Source organism: Manis javanica, chromosome 1 (genome assembly GCF_040802235.1).
Source record: "Manis javanica isolate MJ-LG chromosome 1, MJ_LKY, whole genome shotgun sequence".
Taxonomy (NCBI): domain Eukaryota; kingdom Metazoa; phylum Chordata; class Mammalia; order Pholidota; family Manidae; genus Manis; species Manis javanica.
Genome location: NC_133156.1, coordinates 122,971,643 through 122,984,260, shown reverse-complemented (window position 1 = coordinate 122,984,260; position 12,618 = coordinate 122,971,643). Strand labels below are relative to the sequence as shown.

The following is a 12,618-nucleotide window of genomic DNA, read 5'->3' as shown; positions in this document are numbered from 1 at the left end:
CTGAATGTGCCAGCAGAGGGCAAGACTGGACTGGGTGGCATCCAGACCTCTTGCTTGCAGCTCCCCGCTCCTGCCCCTAGTGGCGGTGGGAAGACATTTCACTGAGCAACCACATGCAGAGACCGGGAGGGAGACCTGGGGCAGAGGCTGGGTGGTGCCACCAGCAGCGCAGCCAAGAGACTTGGCAGCCGTGGTCGCCACAGTTCCTTACACGAACGCTGTCCCAGTGCACAGCTGTCTGCCCCTGCCAAAGCTCTTTGCCTGGATTTTGAAAATCAATAGGGAACAAGGTATGGAAAGCTGTAAAGGCATCGAGGTCTGTTCATAATTCTCAGCGGGGTTCACAGGAGTCCTCTTGGTAGATTTCAGAGACAGATTTAAAGTGAACTTTGGAGAAAAGGGAAATGCTCAGATCTAGGCTGCACTTTATTGGACTGTCTTTGGTGCTCTCTAGTGGTCAAAAACTGAATTACACTGTCTTTCAGTGAATCTACACCCAGCACCTACAACAGAGATGGTTCTTACAGCCAAAGGGGTCACCCCAGGGATCATTTATCCAGACATCCATAAAAAGAAAGTGCTAAAATCTTCCACATCCTCTTTAATGCAAAATTCTAAGGTCATTTCTCACTTCACTGTCTAACGAACTCTACCGCTTTTGGTTTCTCTGACACTACACTCCTGATTTTCCTCTTTGAGGAAAAAGATGGTTTCATGAAGGAGCCCAGGTTGCTGGAGCAAGTTTTGTCAGCTAGGATGAACTTTAGGGAGAGCTAGCTTGAGAAAGAGTGGGGGTTGAGGGACAGAATTAGTTAAACTGGAAGGCCTGCCAACTTTGTAGGAGGCCGCGGGGAGCTGGGCCACCTGCTGAGCAGGGAGAGTAGCTCCTTTACTTGGTGGGCAGGGATGTGCACCACCGGGGGGGAACCTGGTTTTCCCGGACAGTCCTTCTCTGCACCCCACTGCCTGGGGTGCTGAGATTGGGGGATAGCATGTACTGTGAAGACAGGGTCCTGTTGATGAAGTCGCATAAGTCCTCCGTGGGAGTAGCTGCCTGCATAGTGTTCCCATCTTTCCAAAGGCCTCTCCTGCCCCTTGATGCCATCAAGCCCATTTTCCCCACAGCCAGGCCAGGGAATGAGTTTTGCCTTCAGAACACTTTTAGGCATTTCTGTAATTGTTAAATACCTGTGCCATTACATTAGCCATTTCAATATCAAAAGACCTGGAGTTGCTATAATAGCTCCAGGTGATTTTAAAATATTCTACTATTTAGAGAAAAGAAAAGAGTAAGACAGTATAAAGAACAGGGAGCTAGTGATTAAATCTGGAGGGCTTCAAACTCCTTCCCAGGAGGTACAGAACATATTTGCCTTCTCTCAAGCTCACATCCGTGTCAAAACTTTTCCCATCTCTGCTAGCTCAGGCTTGACCCTGAGCACAGGAACCAGTCCCTGTGGGGACACAGGAAATGCAGTGGGTTTTACTCTTTCTCTCTCTACTTGGAAACGGAATATAAAACTGAAATTTTGATTTAAACTGAGTAGACTCTTTAATATTTAAAATGTCATCCAGGGGCAGGGAGAGACATGCAATAGACCTTGCTTAGAAGCAACAGTTGGGGGATATTAATCTCTCTCTATTGACTCCAGCCCATTCAGTGAACTAGTATTCATGGTAGATGGAAAAATCCTCTGGTTCCTCAAAATGTTTCCCTTTAGAAGTGCCCCTTTGAAATAAATATCGGATCCCAGGGCTCAGAGAAGCTTAGCAGGTGTCTAAGATATTCCTCCTCTGAGAGTGAAATGAAAGACTCTTATAGAGTCTGAAGAGAGATGTGGCTTGCTCAGTGGAGTTCTGGGAAACCCCAGAAAAGGCAGAATGAGAGGTATGTGTCAGTGTTGTTGACATTGTGAGAGTTCCTTCATGAAACCCATCTGAGCTCTTCAACTTCAACTACCTACACTCTTAGCCCCTCTAGCTGTACAAGGGACTGTGCTGATTTTTCAGGTGATATTACAGAGCTGTGTTTCCAAATGGGCACAGTTTTGGCCTCTGCCCCTCGGAAGGACATTTGACAATGTTTGTAGACATTTTCGGTTGTCACAACTGGGGTTGTGGCAGCATCGGGTGAAGGGCTGTACTGGCTTCTAGTGAGTAGAGGCCAGAGAGGCAGCTAAATCCCACAGGGAAGTCCTTGACAACAAAGAATTTTCTGGTCCAGTGTGTCAGTAGTACTGAGGTTGCAAAGCTCTGCTATAAAACCCTGGGACTATCAGGGGTGCTGAGACCCCTCAGACCACTGTGGAAAAGCAAAGATGCCAACACTTCACCCAAGTAACTTAGAATCTCCAGGTGTGAGTGCTGGGGATCCACATTTCCATGTTTCCAGGTGTTTTAGTGCACACCTCAGTTTGAGAATCTAAGCTCTAAGAGATAAATGTCACCTCTAATAGCAAGAGTGAGACCTCGTGGGGAAAGGCTAGGGGACACTCTCACAGAGCACAGGCTAAGATACAGCCACGAGGAGGAGAGCGGCAGTAACGATGGCAACCTGCCAGACACCACGCCCCGGCTCCATGCTCTACGTGCTGAGCCCATGACTTCATGTGACGGCTCCTGCCAGGCATGGCCACCCTATTACAAGAAGCCAACATAGACCCGGAGAAGCTGGGTCGCTCCCCTGGGAATATGGCAGGAGGCAGCGGCAGAGGCTGAGCTACACCCAGTTCTGTCGAAGTCACCGCCTTCTGCAGCTACTCCACGCTTCTGAAAACTGCTTTGGGAATTCAGAGGAGGCCCGTGAGATGAGAAGAAAAAAGTTGTGCAGAGCTAAGCCAGGCCGCTCAGGGTCCTAAATGCCACCCCTCTCTCACTTCGAGGTCCTTGCTCAAGCTCGCAAACACTGAGGCTCACTCAGTGTAAGCTCCTTCTGGCTGAGCTGAACCATTTCACTTAGTTACCTTCCTCACGTGTTTTGTTTGTTTCAATTAAGGGACACACAAGGTGGTTTTTGTTTGTATTTTGGAAACCCAAACTCAAAATGACTGTGTTGATTACCTTCCAAAACATTTACTCTTTTCCCACAAACTATCTTAAAAACTATTTCTGCAGTGTATGAATATATAAAATGTGGTTTTTGTTGGGAGTGCTAACTTCCACATATGATTTGAAGTTGACGGTATTTAACCTACACTTAAATGATGAGCATAATGTAGAAACAAAGTGTGATTGAAGTCTGACATCTTACCAAGTTTTCTCTGCACTGAAATACATTTTCTCGAAGATGTTTAAAATTCATGTTTCAGCTGTTTTGTCGATAGGCAGTTTTCTCTAGAGTCCATCTCTGCTAAATCAGTCTTTTATTCTTTCTGCTCATCTTTAGGATGTAAATTAAGTCCTTACCTTAATGTTTATAATGTGGCACAATTTAAGAGTGACATCTTATAAATATCATTGTTATAAAGTGTTTACTTCATACAGCTTCTCTAAATTTCATTCATTCAACTAGGGCTGGGATTCAGGCCAGGTATGGGAGGTGCCTAGGGCACATTGTTTAAGGAGGCTTTCAATCTCAGGATTATGCAGATGTCGATGCTGTACTTGCCCAAACTGGAGAGTGAGTGCCTCCTTAAATATTGTACCCCAGGCATATACCTACCCCCACCCTAGTCCAGGTCCTGAATTCAACATATGTTACTTAACACCTATTATGGGTCACACAAGGGTAATGAATGAGACAGTCAAGGTCCCTTCCAGGAGATGACCTTCCTCAGGGTGGTTTTAACTTTGCTGAATTTGAATTACATTTTCCAGAAACTGCCAACTGGCTGACTCAAAGATCATTCTTATCTCCTTTCTCTGGTACATTCCTCTCAGTTTGGTGGCCATGTGAATGAGCTCTGGCCTAAGAAATTCATCTAGAAGTGCTGAGGACTCTGAGAGAGCTCTTCTATCTTTTGCCTCCTCCTGCCTTGAACAAGAATGCAATATCCTGAGCTATGGCAGCCTTTGTGCAATCATGAGGGAAGAGCTAAAGGAATCACAGATATACCAACCTAGAGGCTTGTATCGCTGAGCTGCTGAACCTATGTCAGCAACTGCCTGACTCCACCCTCCTGTCATGTGAGAAACATAAGCCCCTATCTATATCTACTTAATCCATGTTGGTCCAGTCCTCTGTTACTTACAGCCCAAAGTATTCCCAAATGATACAACTGACAAAAGTTTATCCCTGAAGTGTTTGGGTTGACCCTAGATACTGACCTTTACCTGGGCTAAGTAACAAGTAATCCAGTGTGAAGAGATTCAGCTCTCCCTGAGAGCTGGGAGGAGAAATAAAGTAACTCTATTATTACCTCCTCTTAGTAGAATTTTGTCACCATTTAGGATATGAAGGGTAATGAGCAAAACTGCATCATTTTGGCTATGAAGGAGAATGAGCAAAACTGCTTAGCATGATACTCAAGGACCCTTGTAATTTAATACAATGTGATACAAGCCCAGATTTAATAAAATACAGAGCACTGGGGTTACGGGGTCCTTTTCACAATGAGCATCCTCTGGAAACCTCTGGAGGCAGGAGCTGCCTTAATTGCACTCTCCTTGCTGTCTCCTTCTCCATTTCACTCTTCCCCTCTACTCTGCATTGAGTCTCCTGGGTTTTTACCAGGAAATTACTTGCAATCTATTCTGAGTCAGGCAGCCTGCCTGATGAAAGCTCTTAACAAAGTAGAGTAAGAAAAGATCTAAACAACACAAGGGCAAGCAAAGAATTGACTGGGTCTGTGTACCACACACACACACACACACACACACAATTAAAACTTGTTTCAAACTCCCTGGTTTCAGTGACTATGCTCTTAGGACCAACCAGGTCACTTTCAAATATCCCACTTTTAAGGTGCCAAGAAATCGTGGCCTCTGATTTCAAACCTACTACGAGGACAAACCCCCAGCTGTGTGTCTTCAACCACTTTAGACGGGAACAAAGTCACAGCTCTGAGTACCATTTGCCCTTTTGCAACACTAGCTGCCAAAAGCACTTAGTAATTATTTCTAGTCACTTAAAATGCATCCTTTGAAATCATTCATCTATATAATGTTTATTTGATAGGCACTGGGAAATCTAGCAAATTATTTGTGCACTGTGTGCTCCTAACTGATATTTCCAGGAAACCAAGAAGTATTAATGAATAGAAATCCAACATCAGAGTGCCAGCATCGGTGTAGACTGGCATCATATAGGAATTGTGTCCAGCTACTCATCACTGCAACCAGCAATTGTCTCTGAAAATGATAGAGGTTTATCTCTTCTCATGTAAAAGAAGTCTGGAGGCAGTTCAGGTAATCATCAAGGTCCCAAGAAACTATTACCTTTCTATCTCACCATAGTTCTTAACCCTCCAAGTTGTCTAAACTTAAAAAATAACCACAGCAGCTCCAGCCATTAAATCTACACTCCAGGCAGCAGAAAAGAGAAAAAAGCAAAGATGAGAAGAATCCACTTCCCAGCTGAGTCATCCACTTTGAATGGTTTCCAGAAGATTCCACCTAACTCCTTCCACTTAAATCTCATTGGTCATTCCTGCAAAGGAGGCTAGTGCTTTGGTCTGAATGGTTATGTACTCACAGGATTCTAAGTGGAAATCCTAACTCCCAAAGATGGCATTAGGAGGTGGAGCACTTGGGAGGTGCTTGAATCAGGAGGTGGAGCCCTCACGAGTGGGACTGGGCCCTTACAAAAGAGGTTCCAGAGAGGTCCCTTGGCCTTTCCACCATGTGGGGACATTGCAGGAAGGTGCCCCCTCTACACCAGGAAGGCGGCTCTCACTGGACCATGCTGGTGCCTGGGTCTTGGACTTCCCCAGCCTCTGGAATTGTGAGGAATAAATTAACTTCTTTAGAAGCTACTCACTCTATGGTATTTTGCTATAGCAACCTGAGCAGACTAAGACAGCTGGGAAACCTAATTTTTGGCGGGGGGCTTTACCATCCCCCAGGTTGTTTATAAAGAAGAGGAAATTACTACTGAGTGGGCAAGTGGCAGTTTTGGCCACAGTTGGCAGAAGAAATAGAGACCTTTAAGAGAGTAAGAGTGCGAGCACATCCAGAGGAGCTTATTCCACAGCATTATCTGGAGCCTGCAGCTTTTGGAGACGCATGGAGTGGCCAGATCACCCTGCCGGAGCCTGGGGAAAGTCCTGGAGGCGAAAGGTTGTACATCAATGACTTCTCAGTTCTCAGTCTCTGTTCCTCCAATGCAAATAAAATCCACCTTTTCATGGGCCGTTACCACGGGCTGCCCATATTTACCAGAGTTTTGGCAAGCATAACCTAAAATGACCTAGACCTGGGACAGCAAACCACAGCCCATGGGCCAAATTTGCTACTCCACCTACTTTTGGAAATAAGTTTTTATTGGACACAGCCACACACGTTTGTGTATGTGTGCTCTGGCTGCTGTCACCCTGCAGCAGCGAAGTTGAATAGTTGCAACAGAGGCCTCCTGGCACACCAAGTCTGACATATGTATTAACTTATCCTATATAGAGCAGTTTGCTGCCCCCTGGGACCATACAAAAGATAATAGCAGCAACAGGAACATTTACTGAGCACTTAATTCTGGGTCAGGCTCCCTGCTAAAGGGTGGCCTGTGTTTTGCGAATTATTTAGTTTGTTTAGAACAGTAATATGTCTGGTATAAAGTTAAGTTTTGATAAAAACTCTTAGAGTCTACAAAGTGTTTTTATATACATTAGAAGGAGCCTGACTTTTCCCATTTTACAAAGACATTTAAAGGTTGTCCCAGAACTAAGTAGCAGAACCAAGATTCTGAGCAGGGTCTTCTGTGCCTGCACTTCCCACTGGTCCTTTGTAAATTGCCTACAACATTTCAGAAAACATTCATTTTTAAAACTAAGAAACCACTGTGGTCACCACAAATCATTTATATATAAAAACGGGGGCAAGTTTATTAACAATATAATGTTCCTCTTCCTGGTGCATTCCCCTTCCTTGCCAGGCAGTCTGGGGGTTTCACCCTCTTGTATCTATATCCCTTGGTTCTATCCATGGCTTTGCAAAGTGTTCTTCATTAGACTTTTCTCTGTTGCTACTTATGCATGTGCCATCCATTCTCTGGCAAGATGCTGACAAGTACAAGATTCTCTCTGGTACCTGCATTTGTGTAAGAAAGTGTCCTCCTGCAGCCTTCTCAGATGAAGGTACTTTTTAACACTAATTCTAAGTGCCGAGGAATCTCGCAGCCTCTGAAATGCATGCAGCCACTTCCACATCATGACCCATTTTCACATCCTTCTTTGGAACTCACTGCGGGATATCCCTGCTAAGTCCCTCTCCGGCTTGGTCATCTTCTAAGTCACTGAGACTCTGGGTCCTGCCTCAGAGACCTCCTCTGCATCCCAGGCACTGCCATCAACCTGGGCAACCTCAGAACTCACCTAGACAATCCATCCAATGTGCAGCCATGAGTTCCTGGAGCTCCTTGGTCTCTACCAGCTTCATCTGCTCACTCTTCTAGCATCCCTTTCCAAGGCCAACTCTTACATTTTGTCACCAGCCCAGGCCTGTCTCCTCTGAAAGCTCACAATTCAACATTCTCTTTCTCTCTACCTTCCAGTGTCTTTATTCCAATCACAGATGCTTATGACCTTATGAGACCACCAGTCCTCGCCCCTGCATTTTCACCAGTCATTACTTGTCTCATTCTCGTTGGGGATCCATTTCCTCCCCTTTCCATTCTAGACACCCCATTCTAGATCAGTACCTCCTTCTGACCACTGCTTACCAGCACCTTCTTTGTTAACGCCCACTTGTCAATCCCTGACCCTCTCTTACAAATGCTTAACTTGGCCCGATTTCTCCATGTACCCTTCCTTAAGGCAACTGGAACAAAGCCCACAGGCCAGATGCCACTGCACATTTATTCTTTAACCACAGCTGGGCCTTCAGAAATGGTCAACTATACTTTTATATGACATTGGTTAGATTCTCCTTCCAATCCTTTCAAAGCTTAATTCAAACCTTCACCACTCTCTTCCATGCTTTTCGGGAAAATCACAGTAAACATGGAGCCACAAGACAGAAACTCACTCATACCACCTTCCTCCAAGTCTATAAAGGTGTTTATCTCTGAGACCATCCTGACCTTGTCCTCCCTTCCCCAGAGGGAGTGCTGAATTGCCTCCCACCTAAGGGTGATGTCTCCACCTACAACAGAAAGCCCAAGCCCTCTTTGGCCCTCAGAAGCCAGGGAAGCCCTTTCACTCTGCTCTGCTGGCTCCTTTCCTTCCCTCATGAATCCACAGTGCTCCCTCAATCCTAGACTCCTTCCAGTGACCACTCTTCAAAGCCAGCACCTTGACAGTCTCGCTTCTAACCTTCTTGTGGCCCACACATGCTTCCATCCACTGCCCCCTGGTTTCTGCTCGGTCACTCCAGCAAACCTTCTCTTGCAAAGCCACTGCGGACCTGATAGCTGACTTGAGCAGTCCTTCTGAATCCCTACTTCACTTTGCCCAGCACTTGACTTTATTAATCATTCTACTTCACTGAAACGCTTTTCTCTCAATGTCTAGGAATCTCTCAATGTCTAGGAATCTAATTTCTCTGTCTCCCTCTGACCTGTGTTGTCTCTTCCTCATCTTCCACCTGCTTTTGTTACTGCTACTGTTTTCCACGCTTAAGTTATGTATCTGCTTCTGACTCATACCATCCCATAGCATATTGGCCAAATCCCCTGACACAATGAAGGTTCCCAAATCCTTACTCCAAGCACTCTCCTGAGCCTCAGAGTAAAATTTCAAATTTCCCACAAAATGTGTTTACTTCCATGACTTATACACACTTCAAGTTTAATGTTTCAGAACCAAATGCATTACCTTTTCTTCCCTATTCCTTACCTTAGGAAATGGTGGCACCATTTTCCTAGGTTGTTAAGTGAACTTTATCAAAGACTCCCTCTCACTTTCTACATCAGATCAGAAGCCAGTCCTGTAGAACTTCACCATCTTGACACCCCTGGCATCTCTGTTCCTTCCCTCACCTCCATTGCCATGGATGCCAGTGAAGTCCAGGGCAGATCCTCTCCCATGTCCACTACTGCAGTTGCCTCTCAGCTGGTTCCCTGCCGCTAGCCCTGCCCCCTCCAATCAACCTTCACATGTCTGTCAGAGCAATCCTTATAAACTGTAAATCTGAACTTCACACTCTAGCCTGAAGCCCTTTGGCATCTCCCTACTGTGTGCAGGTAAAGAGCAACATCCTAGCATTTGATGTGTACATTGGCCCATCTCTCCTGCCTTCTTTCTAGTACTTCTCTAGCCTTTGAACCCGTCCTGCATCCACATGCACTCACATTCCCCCCCCACACCACAGTGTTCTATCTCTCTTGCCTTGGTCTATGCAGTCCCTTTTTCAGGAACGCGGCCTCACAAATTGGCCTAGAGAAGTCCTACTCTCCCTCAGCTCACATAACCCCTCTCGCCAGAGTGGAGCGGCTTGCATCTTCCCTTGTCCAATCTGTGCAAAGCCCAAATCATGTCCACACTGAACTGTGCGCTAAACCTTTGCTTTCAGAAATGCCTGCCCTACTAGACTGCAAGGTCCCTAAGGTCATGGGCTGGCTCCTTTGTGTCTCCTGTCATCATGTGATCAGCACTCAGAATGATGCTGCTAAATGGCTATAGGACTTGATCACTGCAACTGTTACTAGATAATCATTATTTGAATATAAATACAAGTGAATGTCCACAATTAAAATCTCAATATTTAAAATACACAATTACAAAATAAAGAGATGTCTATAGTTGTAAGATTTTGAGGAAAAAAATAAGAGCCCTAAAGACAAGGTAGAATTTCATCTACTTAGTACAGTTTAACTATATCCCAGGCTGAAGGCAAAGCAGGTAGACAACTGAAAAAAAGGCATTGCCTTTACTAAGGTTCTTCTCAACTTCATGATCTAACAAATCAACTCTGATATAATGTTTAGTAAATTGTGTCAGTCAAACAAAATAAGAATTCTGTTTCTTATCTGATTCTAAGTGGTCAGTTCAGCTAGTATGGCAGAAATAGCACAACTTTGAATGTCAGACAAACCATGGTCTGAATCAAAGCTCAAACTTTTAATTGCTTTGTGACTTGAAGATATTTAACCTTCTTGAAGCTCAATTTTATCAACCATCATACAGGCGAGTTAACAGCAGTTCACCCAAACACTTCACACGTCTGTATCCAGTACATAGTGACTACTCAGTGATGTTTCTTTCTGTCCCCTTTTTGGAATGAAGTTTATTTTTGTGCATTTTATCTAAGCACCTCATTGCAAAGATGACAGAAGCCTCTCCAGAACCAAGCAACTTCCTCCCTCGACTGACAGCCTGGAACTCTCATCAAATTTTAGGTTTTCTTTCTAGAAAGTAAAATCTTCTGTATTTTCTTTTATTTAGCAAAAACCAAACGAAAGCGATCAAATCAACATAATAGACAAAAAATTGATTTACCTTAAACGCTAACCTGCTGCCACCAGTTGCTTGGAACTGAAACTATGGACGCTTCCTCCCGGCTCTGGGCGGACCCACCCCCTCCCTTCCCCCTTTGCCTCCTCCCTCTTACCTTTCCTCCTCAGCCCTCCTGGCCCAACCTCTTCGTGCCAATTGGATGGCTTGAAATCACTGGGGCAGACTCACAGCCTGATTAGCGTAGGTCACTGTCAATCGCTATCCTGGCCCTGCCTCTTCTCAAGTTTACAGTTCGGTTGCCTAGGAACTGTAAACCCAGCGAGCGTGACAGCCCCAGTTTGTCCCTGGAGAGGAGCCAGCAGGAAGTAGCTGGCAATCCTTTGGTTTCCACAGGCCTTCAAACCTTGCCTCAATTGTTTTATAAGATAATGTTCTGCAAATTGTCTTACTTCTTTAAACAACCCTTTCCTGCCTTTCTGTTGTCTCTCCAGATGGCTTACGGCTAGGGGGTCTTACTATCAGGTGAAACTTAAAGCCACAATACAAGGAGAGCATGCAAGTGTAATCACAGGTGATGGGGAGCCCTCCCTCCTGCACACCCGCCCACTGGCAGAACACCACTACTTGCTGTTTCCATCCCTGGGGTCTTCTTTTCTCTTCTTTCCACTTCTCTTCTCAATAATTTGCCAGATAAGAAGTCCCGTTTAGGGAAAAAAGCCTAACTCATGCTCTCTTTCAGTTTCTCCAATGACATCCACCCTACCCTCCTCATTTTCAAAGAACGGAGGGCAATAATTATGAAGACCTGAGTCCTACTTCCCATTCTGCGTCATGTATTGCGTGTATTCTCAGACAAGGGTGGTCATTGATTCATACAGTCTCTACAGTGGGCGTTATATCTGTCTGGCCAACTTCTCAGACTTGCCCTGGGGGAAAAATATTCTCTGTGGGTTTTAATGAAGACTTGTCTAGGTTTGAGGGGCTTTCCAGTAGGATATGATTTGAGGGGCAAGAAAAGGCCACTTGCTCAGAATATGTCCTTTATCTCTCTTCTGGGGTTAACGGCTGTTTCCAGAAGGTCCCGGCCTATGCTGCATGACACCTACCAAGCCATGAGAAGGTGCTGATACTGGCAGGGAGTAATGTGCAGCCCATGTCCACCCCAGGGTGGTTCTGTCTTTTCCTCACATCATCAACCACTTCTTCCAAAAATACCTCCTTATTTGCAGCTGACCTCGTGGTATGAAGCTGTATCATTTCAGTTCCACTAAGTGAAATTACTAAGCTAAACTAATAAGCAATTAAGGAACATCATGAAATAGTACAAAGACCCAAGGGCAATAATGATGAAGACCTGAGCTTTATTTTCTGTTCTGCATCATGTAATATATGTAGACAAAACACACCACCAGGAGCAGATAAACCTGCCTTTTCATTAATCAACAAGATAGTAGGAAACCAAGTGAGAGAACCCGGAAAGGGTTTGGTTCATCTGTGCATCTTGCAAAGTGCCCAGCATGGCGCATTGTACAAGTGTGAACTCAGTAGTGTTGGCTGAATCAAACTGTTGAACTGGGAAAAATGCATTCATATTAAGGATATTTAAAATATGAAATGTGCTTTTCAGAAATAGCTAGTTCCTTGTACTAAGTAGAAGTTTGTATAAGACCTAAAGTATCCCATGTACTTCCTTTTATATGGATAATTGTTTGACATTTTAAAAAATACCTTAATCATCTCACAAAAGTCTGCAGGTAGGATGTGATAAATTAAATAATAGAAGATTGACATGGGGGAAAATCACATTTACACATTTGTGTGTAGATGGACACACAAAGAATCAATACGTGTTTGTGGTTTGTAGTAATGTAGAAGTAGATAAGCAGAACAATTGCTACATAATTAAAGGAAGTGTAAAGCACATATTGAACTTCGTTACAGAATCTTAAAATGCACCTCTAAATATATGTATTTTACATGTAAATCCTTAGTGTAGGTCCTATGTCATGCCCATTATAGATCAAAAAATTAAAAATTTTGCCCATGGTTATAACTTCTCAAACTTGTAATTCTATGTTAAAATTATAGAAAGACCTCACTCTCACTTACAAAATAAACTTGGATTAGGTCTGAG

General features: G+C 44.4%; 1 protein-coding gene across 5 annotated transcripts in view; it reads right to left on the bottom strand.

Annotated features, from left to right (window-relative positions):
- The window catches only part of CAPSL (calcyphosine like), a 32,325-nt gene extending 21,715 nt beyond the window's left edge, over positions 1-10,610 (bottom strand). For 2 of the 5 annotated variants that reach the window (XM_037002117.2, XM_073237177.1), the window contains exon 1: positions 6,082-6,203. In XM_037002117.2, coding sequence (XP_036858012.1) covers positions 6,082-6,133 — 52 coding nt within the window. In that variant the 5' untranslated portion in view covers positions 6,134-6,203. Of the gene's footprint in view, positions 1-6,081; positions 6,204-7,463; positions 7,659-10,526 lie in introns of those variants that run through there. The other 3 variants (XM_073237196.1, XM_073237192.1, XM_073237197.1) reach the window with 3 other exon arrangements.
- Between the last annotated feature and the right edge of the window lie 2,008 nt (positions 10,611-12,618).